Source organism: Eucalyptus grandis, chromosome 9 (genome assembly GCF_016545825.1).
Source record: "Eucalyptus grandis isolate ANBG69807.140 chromosome 9, ASM1654582v1, whole genome shotgun sequence".
NCBI lineage: Eukaryota > Viridiplantae > Streptophyta > Magnoliopsida > Myrtales > Myrtaceae > Eucalyptus > Eucalyptus grandis.
In genome coordinates, this window is record NC_052620.1 from 39,745,211 (window position 1) to 39,758,113 (window position 12,903).

Genomic DNA, 12,903 nt, shown 5'->3' on the forward strand with positions numbered 1-12,903 from the left:
GCCACGATAGATATAATATGGATGCTTCAAATGAAACAGTCACCGTTTAGCACCTTAAAATTGAAACGGGAAAGAGTTTGCAGAGCAATTTGCACAAGAGCTGAACCACTGAACTCGGAGAGTTGCTGTGAAGTATTCATCATGCTCCCTCGAACCATGGCTACAGCCGGCCTTGCCTGAGGAGGATGTGACTTGGAAAGAACATTTGAAATGCAGCTGAGCAACCGAACTTGTATTGTCGGTAGCATAGATGGGATACTGAAATAAATTTAAACGGAAAGTAAATTCTTCACATTTTATCACCACATTAACCCAGGACAAGAGATATACCACCATCTTGTACCTAATTGTTATTTTCTCAAGAGCCTCTACAAGTGTTGGAGAAAGACCAGCTGAAAACATAACATCCAACAGTCCACGAACGTGAGGTTCCATCTTCAGCCCCATGGCTTTGGCAATGTTTCCGACGCATGCCAGAGCCTCAAGTGAAGGCCTACCTCTACGTGGAGCAATCTACAAATCAGAAAACGCCAGATATTAACATATTTTCACCAACATTTATAGAGCACTCCCTCACTATGGACAAGTTGGTCAGAACCAACAAAAATAGATTATTTGCTAAAATATCTTTTTTAGCGAAAGAATAACTATGCTAACATATCAATCCTTCCACCAACATGGCAGTACATGATTGTGGACATATTGGCTTTCAGCCTCTAACCAGTATTCATCCTTCCATGTTGGTCAACAGGAAGCATGCATCTCTTCATTATGCAGATCTATCCTGCATAGTCAAAGTCTCTTCTTTTCTTTTGAAAGCAAAGAACAAAGAAACTTTACACAAGAAAAGCATTTATCAAATTACAGAAAAACAGAGTCTACTGAGTCTAACTACCTACCCAAAATTGGAAAGTGGTTCTTGATAGCCCGAATACTCAAAAATATAACCATGATCAAACTCTCTTGACTTAAAAAAATTTGCTGCAGCCAAAAAGTTTACTTTATAAGCAACAATTGAAAGTGAGAGGAAATACATACCGCATCACGTATGTAAGGCATTATTGTCGGCAAATAATCGATAAGTTCCCCATCTAGAGCACCTGCCATCTCGCCAAGGGCTATAAACCCAGTGGCTCGATCAGCTGGTGTCTGTAGAACTCCAAGTATATGCTTCATGCATATCTGTAGGAAAAGTAATTTTGAAACCACATAAGGAGCAGCAAAGAGCCCGCATAGAGAAAACAAACAAGATGAGATGCTAGCAAACCGTTAAATAGTGTGTAACAAATCGATCACGAAGGAAATGTGCAATCCGAGGTAACAATGATGTTATGCTGCGTCGAACAAGCCGATCCTTGTGCTCTAAATATCTAAGAACAATTTCAGCAACTTCTCTATACCTCGACATCATGAATTCACCCGTATTCCTGCATTAGGAAGGAAAAAGTAACTTCTACCGCAAGAAAAAGACTTTTTACACCACAAGTGACATTTCCATGCATTATAACCACAGTTGGGGCTTCTCTACTTGGCCACAAACTTCTTCCTCTGTTGATTGCATTATTTTCACAAACTAGCATAACCCATAGGGAGCAATACTGTTCCTCTGAAATTATGTTCTGTTTGTAAGAACAACAGATATGTATCACGATCCCAGGATGGACATGGATTTCTAAATTTTTTAACAAGGAACAGAAGTGCTTTCAAGTTTACTAAGAAAACGATACATTTATAAGATAAGAAACTTCAAACTAACTGACTCAACCATAAAATCAATCTGCCATAAAGATTAAAACTAATTACAGCAGAGAGGACCATCATTACAAACCTCAAAAGTTCCCCAACAGCGAGCAATGACCCATGTATGCTATGAACAGGAGCATTTCTGCCCAAGCCATCTTGTGTGGCCTCAAACATACGATAGTACCTGTCAAAGAATAAAAAGTCAGAAAGTTAAATCAAAGTTCAACACTGTGGAGGACAGAAAAATTTGGCATAAAAAATATAAGAGCACGCAGCTTGGATATTTTTCAAGCTAAGGATACCGAGGATCCTCTAATACGGATCTATCACTAAAATATAGACGGCATCAAGACATCAGTCTCTCCATTGAATTGCTAGAATTATTGTTTCATTAGCCAAGATGGAGCATCAGGCTTCTTTACATCTGAATTAGTGATTTGACAGGGTCAATTTCCCATTAAAGTCTCAACTCTGGACATTCAAAATCATCAGGAGTTTACTCTGCTGGAACAGGGAACTCGTTGAAAGGTAGCCAGATGATAGGCAAGATGACTAAATTCTGTTAAAGTTCAGAGATCTTCTTTTAATCAGCCTTACAAAGTTAATTATGTTCAGAATGAGGTGCAATTTGATAGTAAAGAAAAGAGGCCACTGACCCTGGCAGTATAAAACAGATTAAATGTATTCCTCATATTAATGTGAATTATATACTGGCAACAGTAATATCATAGATGTCTGATACAGTTAACTTCCTAAACATAAAGTAAGAAAACCCAACAAGGAGGGCAGATTTGCACACTTATGCTGTGACAACAGCAATCCTCTCTTGATTTCAAAAATAAAACTCCTTGAAAACTCCATGATAACTTAAGTACCACAAATAATGACGACAACGAATGCACTTGCCTGCTGTATCATGAACAAAATGAAAATCATATGAATGAACTGACCATTGCACACGCCAACGCGTTTCTCTCTTCTCAATAACACGAAGGCAGGCACGTAATGCCTCCACGGCCTGTTCTCGTATTTTCTCATCTGGATCCCTCAATGCAACCCAGATAGCATCAACAAATTCAGGAACATGGACATTGAAAACAGTTGAAGCATTCTCGGCCATTTCCTACACCAGACCAGAGAGTATACATCCTTAAAATTTGAAAACAGTCAGATATCAAGCCAAGCAGTTGATATAATCCAGAAGATGGGCAGATAATCCATCAAACAAGTAGTTCTTCCACAATGAAATTCGACAAATGCAACCGAGCAACCTCCACTTGAAAAACAACTTGCTTAGCATGAATATAGATAAAGAAGCACTTACCTTCAAGATCAGAACAGCTGCAAGAAGACGATGCTCCACTCTGTCTCCACGAAGCCAATCCAGAGCAATTTTTAACTACAAGAATAAAAGGTCCATGTAACATACGATGCCAAACGGTATACAACTAACACATAGAAAAGCGACGCACCTGGCGTTCCATCTCATCAGCAATCATTGCTCCACCAGCCCTCGCTAGATGGCCCAGAACACCACTAGCAAGGACCAAAATTCTCTTATCACGCTTTCCATCGAATACCGCTCGCATGTATAATGCGAATTTCGAAACCTTGGAAGCATTCTCACCGAGACCAACATCTATAAGCTCATCAATGACTCTCAAAGCACCCAAGTTCTCATCGGGATCATTGCTATCTAGAAGAGCTGATATGCGATCATACAACTGATCCATAAACCGGGTAAAAGCTTCCCCACTAAGCTCTCGAGTCTCTTCTTCCACATACTTTCTTAAAGCTGATGATGCTCCCTCCTATAGTGGTTTTCAAGGAATCAAAAGGCGTTAAAGGATGAGTGATAGCATAGGAAGTGATTACAGGAGCAACATAGTATGGACAAAATACATAAGAATATTGCTAGATTATTCCCCATCGATTGGGATAACGAGGAGCAATCAGCTTGCAAAATATCAAATCTCTCGTTAAATTGATGGCAGCCCTATTGGTACAAGATATAGAATAAGGTCATACTTTCCCAAACCTTGAGGTGACGAACAGCTGTTTGAGCTTGTGCTTTACCTTCAAAAATGTTCATGATGGAATGCCTACCTTGCTTAAGAAATGCCGCCACCATCACAACCCACATCATTGCCACTACCTCCTTTATACATCCCACCTCGTGGCCACCACCTCTGCCAACACCACATCACCACGGCCAACTGTTCCACCGCCATATCCATCTCATTCAACATCACAACCACCAACAGCACCACTTCCATTCAAGGAGAGAGTAATGCAATAACTATATATAATCTTTTTGTTGGAGGAAAACTTCAAATGATCTTTCAATGATTCCAACCTCTTATATTTTAAATCGGGCAAGTTCAAGTGGTATTGATTATTTCACTTTTTCTTAGACTTACTTACGTTGGTAATCTGCTCGTATTTTCAATTCAACGTAAATTTTAGTCAGTGATATTTTCTCACGGTCTCACAACAATTACTCTACTATTCGTCTCGCATAACATATAATATGCAGCGATTTTTTGTTTCAGTCTTCAAAGCAATCCATAGAGAACACTTTTCCAAGGGTAGATCATTTCCATATCAAGGAAGATTTGGTGGCATCCTCGGATAAAACTGCTAATATGAAGTTGAAATCAAAATAGTATTCTGGTCAACCCAAGTTGAAGTTCTATTTGATCATTTTAGTTTTGGGTCAAGAGCAAGAATTGTTATCAAACTAGTTTTGCTAACCCAACCAAGTTAATGAGGAGTATGTTTTATAAAGAAGCAGGGGCGTGGCTCATCCCCACCACGTCCAAACCCACATGACATCAGACCACCTTCATAGCTCGTTTCGTTATATATGATAGAGTACTTGTCAGTTGTCAACTACTGTGCACTCTTTACTAACAACATCATGTCCAATCATGAGCGTAAAAACATGAATGAGATCGGGCCATACATCCCATTTCCCACCAAAGAGGAGACGAGACATATAAAGCTACATCCTGCCCTATTTCCTTCGGTTGTCGTAACAAATAAAACAGAACGGTGTCCTGCCGTGTTCAGAGTTTCATCCATCCTCCACCTAGAATTCAATAAGATACTAGACGGCATGTACTAAACTCAGAAACTAAGCTTCACTTACTTCTCCAGAAGAATTAGAGTTGGACCCACGACGCACGCTGCTCCAAAAGTTCAATCTCACCACCCCCCAAATTTCTCAAACTCCACCCGGGAGACACCCAAAACAGAAAACACCACTAATACTTAAGAAAGTAGAGGGCACGTACTAAACTCAGAAACTCAGCTTCACCGTCTTCTCCAGAAGAATTGGAGTTGGACCCACAACGCAGGCCACTACAAAACTTCGACCCACCCCCCCCCCAATTTCTCAAACTCCACCTGGCGACACCCAAAACAGAGAACACCACTAATACGTAGAGAGAGAGAGAGAGAGAACGGTACCCTGGGGTTACCGGAGGTGCAGAGGTCGGCGACAATCCGGTTGAAGGCGTCGAAGCTGCTGCCGCCAGCGGCCGATCCGGGGACGAGGAAGCGGAGCGCCTGCGCCGCCGCCGCCATCCTCCCGATTCCTCCACCTCCACCTCCACCTCCACCACCAACACCACCAGAAAAAGCAGCCAAACCCTAAACCCTAGCAATGCCTCCGGTCACCTCGCTGGAGACACGGGGGAGAAGGGACATGGGTATGCGGAAAGATGAGAGCTTGCTGCTGCGGGGATTTCGCGGATGGAATAGGCACGCGATGCGAGAGTGGACGGGCCCTTCTTTGGCTGAGAGGCTGCGTCCGAGGCAGGATGCTCTTCCCTTCTTCTCTGTAATACTTTGGACCTTATTCTAGGTCCTCGTCCGAGCCCCCTCCACTCGCCATATTTTAAGCCTTCTTTCTTTTATAAATGACCCGATTCTGGTACTTCCATCATTTGAATGACACGTTGCGCGTCTAAAGCCTTTCCAGATGATCAAATATTGACAGGTGAAAAAATTGATTAATGTTTATGAATTATTGAGTTTTTAAGATGATTATTTTCATCGTTCATTTTTTAAGAGAAGGTAAGAAGTAGTTTCAAAGGGAAAGTTATGAATGGATAGCAAGTGAACCGTTTGTTTTTCAGCTAAAGAAAATAAAAAATTAGTTATTTTCAACCATTAAAATGTGTTCTTGTAACGATAGTCTTTTTTATGGAATTAAAAAAAAAATCATTTTTGTAGAAAATAAGCACAGAAGGAGATATAGACTTTATATAACTATGACTCTTAACAACCTTTTTAAGTAGGACAAACGATAGTTCTTAGCATTTTAGGATTATGTTGGGTCTTCCTCCATTTTGAGTAGAAAGAAACATCATTTGAATAAATTTACAATTAATTGATCATGGATATAAACATTACTCGATACACTAAAAGAAAATAGGATGATGTCTATGGCTGTACATGTCCAATTAGAATACCAATTGGAGGAGCTTCCTTGAAAATATGGCCCTAAATCTTTAAATTTCTCTCGGGACCATATAAACCATCTATGGATACTAGCAACAGATCAAGAAGACACAATCTTTTGAGGAGACTAAGGCCTCATTTGGTTTGGCATTTGCAATGGGCTTTAGACTCTAAAATCCCTTGAGCAAATGCAAATATGTTTAGTTCGTGTTTTTACTCAACTTTAAAAAAATATAATTGCATCTCCAAAGGATTATAAAGGCCTTTAGTCCAAAGTAAGTCCTAAGCTATTTTGGGAAATTGCATTTTTAGAATGCAAGTCTTAACCTCGGTTACTATTTATCTTCTCCAAATGCCAACTCATGGAAAAGTCAATCGGAGGCCGAGGACTATCGCTTGAGGGTTGCCCAACCCTGGCGATCGTCACCGAATCTCAGGTGACGCCTAGGTCGCGTGACTCAGCAACTGATGACTTGAATCACACAACCCAAGCGGGCACCTAAGGTCTCGCGACCCCAGGCAACGATTGCCTAGGGTCACGTGACCTCATATGAGGCCATCTAGGGGCCAAATCTGGCCGTCCGGTGGTTCGGCGGCTAGATTTGGCCTATTGGCTAGACTTCAAAACAAAAAATTGCAAAAATCTTTTTTCTTTTAATTTAGTAAAAGTCATTTATAAATGCAATTTTTATCAAATGGCATTTTAGTCAAGTTGTTTTCTAATATATTTTAAAAAATTCACCAAATGCTATTTGCATTTTAGAAAACTCCCTTAACTAAAAAGTATTTACATTTTCCTAAAGACATTCCTCCAAAACCAACCAAACGAGGCCTAAGTTACTAAGGGCGTGCTTGGTAATCATTCTATTATCGGAAACAATTTTTGATTAGAAATTATTATTTTTATTCTATTCCCGAGAACAATTTATAAGTAAAAGAACGCGTTTGGTAATTGTACAAAATTTCTAATTCCGAATAAAAAAAAGAACGGAAATGCGTTTGGTAATTATATAAAATTTCTATTCAAATTCTAAAATTTTATCAAATCATAGAAGTTCTATTGATTAATTATATTTATACTAAGTAATAAAAAAATGTTAACTAATCAAATTTTTATTAAATAGTAAATAATAAACTATAGTATACACTATAAATTAGAATACTAAATAATAAATTAAAATACAAAATTAAATATGTATTCTATATATAGCAAAATTCCAATTCCTACTTCAAATATTTTTTATTTTTTAAATTATTTTATTTTTTCATTTTTTCCTTTCTTCCTCCCCTTCTTCTTCTTCTTCTTCTTCTTCTTCTTCTTCTTCTTCTTCTTCTTCAAGGTGGCCGATTGCTAGCCTTGGGACAATCGGCGACGGCCAAACGAGGGCCAATAACCTCACCAAAGCGTCGCCGGCCCTCAAGGCCATGCCTCATCGCCCGAGCCTTGGTTGGGCGAGCTCACCTCACTAGATTTGGGCGAGGTCGAGCCTCGCCCAGTCATGGTTGGGCCGAGCTTGCCTGGCCATCGGCGAGGCTCGACTTCGCTGGTTTTTGGTGATACCAAGTCTCGTCGGCGACTGGCGGCGATGGGCGGTGAATGGTAGCATTCGGCAGAGGGCATCGGCAATAGCACTTGAAGAACAAAAGAGATGGAAGAAAAACAAGAAAAAAGAGGAGGAAAAGAGAAAAAATAGGTAAACTTGATTCTAGAATTGTTCCCGAGAACAAAAAATCAACTTTTTTTTTTTTTTTATTGATTCTACTCTAAATTTGTTCCCGGGAATAAAATTTTTACTAAACGTGATTCTATTCCAAAACTATTCCTAAAAACAAAAAAATAGAAATAGACACTATTTGGCCATTTACCAAATAGGCCCTAAACTATTGTGCAAGTTGGAAATTAGGTTACTCATTTTATCTTGATTTCATAATTGGAAGCATCATCATTCAAAGATTTAGCTCTTAAATTGAAAACACTTTTTATTAATCAAAAACTCCTCTTAATGCTTCCTTAAATTTGCAAATACCAAGAATTTGAAAATTTGGTAGATAGGCTTGTCACCACTACCTCTTTAGCATATCGTTCAATAACAATATTCGAAATAGTTAAATATGAATTTGGTACCTGAATTAAATCATTGATAATCTCAATTTTAACGCGACCTGAAAAATACTCAAAACACGCGGACTCATAGATTTGAGAATTACGCATTGATTTATACACAAAGCTCAACAAAGCAATTCCCATTGTCATTTCAACCTTCAGCAATAATCATTTTATTTTTCTAATTTTCTTATAGAGTTTCAAGGTGTACAATACCCGTTTAATCATATTTTAATCCTTTAGTAGAATACGATTGAAGGGCGTAACATAGTAATAAAGTTTGTATTTATCAAACTTGATCAGCCATTATCAAACTTTATCATTCATACCCACCTCGACTCAAATTCTGTATATTACCGGACTATAAAAATCCTTTACCAAACTGTCTCATTTTCATTTTCCAATTTCACGTACAAAAAATAAAAATTTCACATCATAATTATGTTTCGAAGTACTATTACAAGCGCACGAATTCGAGCAAAATGTAGGAGGCGACCCCAACCTCGTATCTTGTCTACACTTGCGAGTGATAAAAGAATAGTCTTTTTCGGGAAGACACAACGAATATAGAGAAAAAGAGAGAGAGAGAGATTTGAAGTTCTCTCTCTTCTCTTTGTTGGATGTATGCCCTAAAGCTACTATATAATAGTTACATATTAGGGATTTTAGTTGTAGTTTCATTATTATTATTTAATTAATGACAATGACGTATTCATTAATTTGTCCAATTATTTTATATTTATGAATGATTCCATAAGATCAGTTCCAACTAGACATATTCTTAAGACATCAAAAAAATATATGACGGGTTCATATTTAAATTGAATCTTTAAATCGTTTCCAAACGATGGATTATTGAGTGGATATTAATAATCCTATTGAGATCGGTGTGTTCTTAACTTCACCATTAAGTATTTGATACTTAAGGGAATGATGGGTCACATTTCATTGGGTATTATGATACCTGAGTTAGAACATAGGTGTTTGTATTAGACAAGTTCACTGAACGTGACGCATATGGAATAATTAGCGACATGGAAGCTTTTAGCGTGGTCAATGTCTAATTGTTCATGCTTTGGTCTTATGTAAATAATCCTTAGAGCTAAGGCACAGTGTTAACTTGTGTATTGAACAACTATGGTTCACGGGTGCACATAATGCCGGGTCGTTGGTCCGTTTTTATACTTGATGGTCATAGTTCGTTTTTGCACGTATGCGTAATATGAAATCTGTCTCCTTGTTACATGTAAGGTATAATAATGATGTCTTATGCGATCTAATTATGACACTGCATTGAAATCCTCGGCCGAGGTTGTAACTAAGAATAAATTGTTTATGTCTCAAATAAAATGCTTGTCAATTAGATTTGTGCATATGATCAAATTAATGACTTGACAAATATTCCATGGTTTTTGTTTGATCGGGACATAGTAAGACAGAGTGATTGAATTACACTATAGCCAAAACTGACAGATTCATTATGTTCTTAAAATATTCACACTATCTGAGTAATCATGACATATTACTAGATATCAATTATGGCTTGTAGGTCCTAAAAGATTAATCGGGACAATTAATTCTTTTGGGAGTACTAATGTGTTAGTACAAGTCTTACTATCAGCTTACTGATAAACCTAGAGATGTCACACACCATAGACAATTAGTATAACGTGAAACAAGAGAGAAATGTTGTTGCAAATGTGTTTGCAATTACTACAATTGAATTGAGTCGATTAAAAAATTTAATTTTGTATTATAGTCACGAGCTTACATGCTTATGATGCACACGCATGCCCAAAGTGAATACATATTAATGCATTCCAAATGCACATATAAAGATTATGTTCTTTTTACTTTTAAGATGATTGATTATTTATTTATTTATTAAAGTGGAAATGGTCAGTAATTTTTGCTTACCATTTCACACGATACGTGCACATGCACGCACGAATTTGTGCATGATGGTCAGCGGTTTCTGACCATCATACAAGCATTTTGTTCGTGCATGGCACGAAATCATGCATAAACGATCAGCGGTTGCTGACCGTTCCGTTCATGCACGATCGTGCATGAGAATGAGGATCAGCAATGGTTGCTGATCCCACGATTGACAGCCGTTGCTGATTTGTGAATAAACAAAGAGAAAGTCCAAAAAGAAACATGTTGCGTGAGAAAAAGGGCTCGTTGCCGAAAATAGAGAAAGTGTGTGCGTGTTCTTTCTTGTGTTGTCTTCGAGACGCAAGAAAGAAGAGATTTCTCTCATCCGGGCCGTGACTAAAATATCAAGGATATGTCGGATTATCTCCACGAGATTGCTAGCACGATTATAGTGGTGTATATTCAGAAATTCTCTTTTCTGTTCATCGTTCATTGTTGGTGTGTTTGAATTAGAGGTCCGACATTTGTGGGGCTCGAATTGTAAAACATCCGAACCAATTCATGTAAAGCGCGCTTCGAGAGGTAATTCATTTAACTTCCTTTTTATATTCAGATTTTTGATTAAAACGCACTTATAACGCCTTTGGAGAATCATGTGTAAAATATATATTTATTTCCGCTGCATTCTTTTTGTTAATTTTACCTATACATGATTCATCAAACCTCAACAGTGGTATCAAAGCCAACCTTAGGCGTTTCTCGTGCGTTTAATTGATTTATAGTTCAAATATATTTTTGCGTTCTAATGACCAATTTATTTTTGTTAAGAGAATTGGTTCTCTTGCTCTTATGTGGCCTATAGAAGTTGATTAATTTATATGATAAATTTAATCAACTAAGCAAAAATTAGAACTAAATTAATTTTGAATAAAAAATCTGCAACTTGTTATACTTTGTATTTATATTCTGCGAATGATTTGTGATTGTGAATTTAAAGTTGACAATGCAACTTCCGTCGAAATCATGCTTGTGAAATTTGTTTCATTGATTTTGATTTCTTGACGTGGTTTGCGTTGTTCGACTTTAAATTTGATTAAATGCAAAATTTTATCTTTGCCTTATAGAGCTTTAAATTTTGAATTTATGGCTCGCAAGGAAGGGTGGTGATCATAGAAAAATCCCTAATATATGATTGTTGTATGGATGAATGTATGATGATTACAGGTATTCATTTTTGGGGTTGTAATTATTAAATGGAGGCTGCGTCCTTCATTTTATATTTATTTTTACGAAATGTAATTCTAGTATAGTTTAGTATTTCAATTATTGATGTAAATACTACAAGAGAAGAAGAGCCATTGGAGGAGTCATTAAACCGGTGAGCTCTCTAGGTCGGTCTTTGAAGAGTTCAAAGATTGAAGAAAAAGTGAAGAGCAGGTCCATATTATTAAAACATTAAAATGGCTAAATGGGTCTCTTTGACTCAAGACCCATTGAACCATAATTCTATGATCACCGCGTATGATAAATGTTTATGTGATATCTATTTATTTATTGTGTTTATGTTATCGTGCATGTTAAACCGGTTAATGTGCAAAATGAGACCATTAATAACAACCAAAATCTCCTTATTAATAATATTAAGTTGAAACGGGTTTCGGACTCGTGGCTTTCCATTGTCGTGGTTTGATCCAATATTGTAGTGGTTAATTGACCGGCTATGGATACATAAGGGTTAATTACCATTCATAATATTTGGATCACTCCATTATGCATGTGATGCTGTGGGGTTGGAACCAAATGATTTCTAATAACTGTCAGGTGAGGGAATCGTTTGTGCTTTCAATACTTACATGAGATGATGGGCTAGACTTAACTATGATTATGATGCCAATAACTGTTAGGTGAGGCATTCATGGTCTAGAGGCCGAAGTTATGATTGGGACTCGCATATGATGCGTTGAACAATAACTGTTGGGTGAGGTGGACTTTGGGCTAGTGGAACTCCAATCCCCACTAGTAATCTTTACCCAACAAAGATTACCGCTTCCCATCTTAAGGAGTATGGGATTCGAATATAAATTTAGTGTAAGGATCTATTTCATTTAAAGATCAAAATGAAATAATTATTATGAAAAGTACGACGGTTAACAATTTATTTTCTGCAACAGATATATTATTACTTTGAAAATGGTGACCACAAACCCATTCGCTTCTATACTTGACAAGAATTGTTTGACTAGCCCCAATTTCACTAACTAGGTGAGGAATTTGAGAATTGTTCTTAGAAAAAATTGGGTATGTACTTAATGAAAAGATGCCAACCTCCTTTCTTAAGAGTGGGACTCAAGAGGAGTGTGTCATTTATGATAAGTGGCGTGATGATGACTTAAAAGTTAGGTCATATATGCTTGCTTCGATGAATAATGAAATACAGAAGAAGTATGAATTTATGGAAGATGCTAGGTCGATCATTTTGCATTTAAAGGAATACTTTGATGAGAATGGTCGAACCTCTAAATATGAGATATCTAAAGTATTGTACCGTATGAGGATGGCTGAAGGATCATCTGTTAATGATCATGCTTTGAAAATGATCTGGCACATTGAAGAATTGGCTAAGTTGAATCTCGTTATGGACAACGAGTTAGCTGTGGATTTGATTCTCCAATCTTTACCCGATTCATTCTCTGGTTTTGTCCAAAACTTCC

The 12,903-nt window shown here is 37.5% G+C and overlaps 1 protein-coding gene across 2 annotated transcripts in view; it reads right to left on the reverse strand.

Annotated features, from left to right (window-relative positions):
- LOC104419800 (serine/threonine-protein kinase TOR) overlaps nucleotides 1-5,634 on the reverse strand; it is a 33,792-nt gene extending 28,158 nt beyond the window's left edge. Inside the window, exons 1-9 of one of the 2 annotated variants that reach the window (XR_005546524.1) lie at nucleotides 5,215-5,634; nucleotides 3,216-3,554; nucleotides 3,068-3,142; nucleotides 2,694-2,866; nucleotides 1,829-1,927; nucleotides 1,268-1,427; nucleotides 1,039-1,182; nucleotides 344-513; nucleotides 54-258 (exon numbers count right to left, since the gene is read on the reverse strand). Coding sequence is in view for 1 of the 2 variants with exons in the window: in XM_010031575.3 (XP_010029877.1) it covers nucleotides 54-258; nucleotides 344-513; nucleotides 1,039-1,182; nucleotides 1,268-1,427; nucleotides 1,829-1,927; nucleotides 2,694-2,866; nucleotides 3,068-3,142; nucleotides 3,216-3,554; nucleotides 5,215-5,331 (1,482 nt within the window). In the remaining variant the exon portion in view is untranslated. The remainder of the gene's footprint in view (nucleotides 1-53; nucleotides 259-343; nucleotides 514-1,038; nucleotides 1,183-1,267; nucleotides 1,428-1,828; nucleotides 1,928-2,693; nucleotides 2,867-3,067; nucleotides 3,143-3,215; nucleotides 3,555-5,214) is intronic. The other variant, XM_010031575.3, reaches the window with a different exon arrangement.
- Between the last annotated feature and the right edge of the window lie 7,269 nt (nucleotides 5,635-12,903).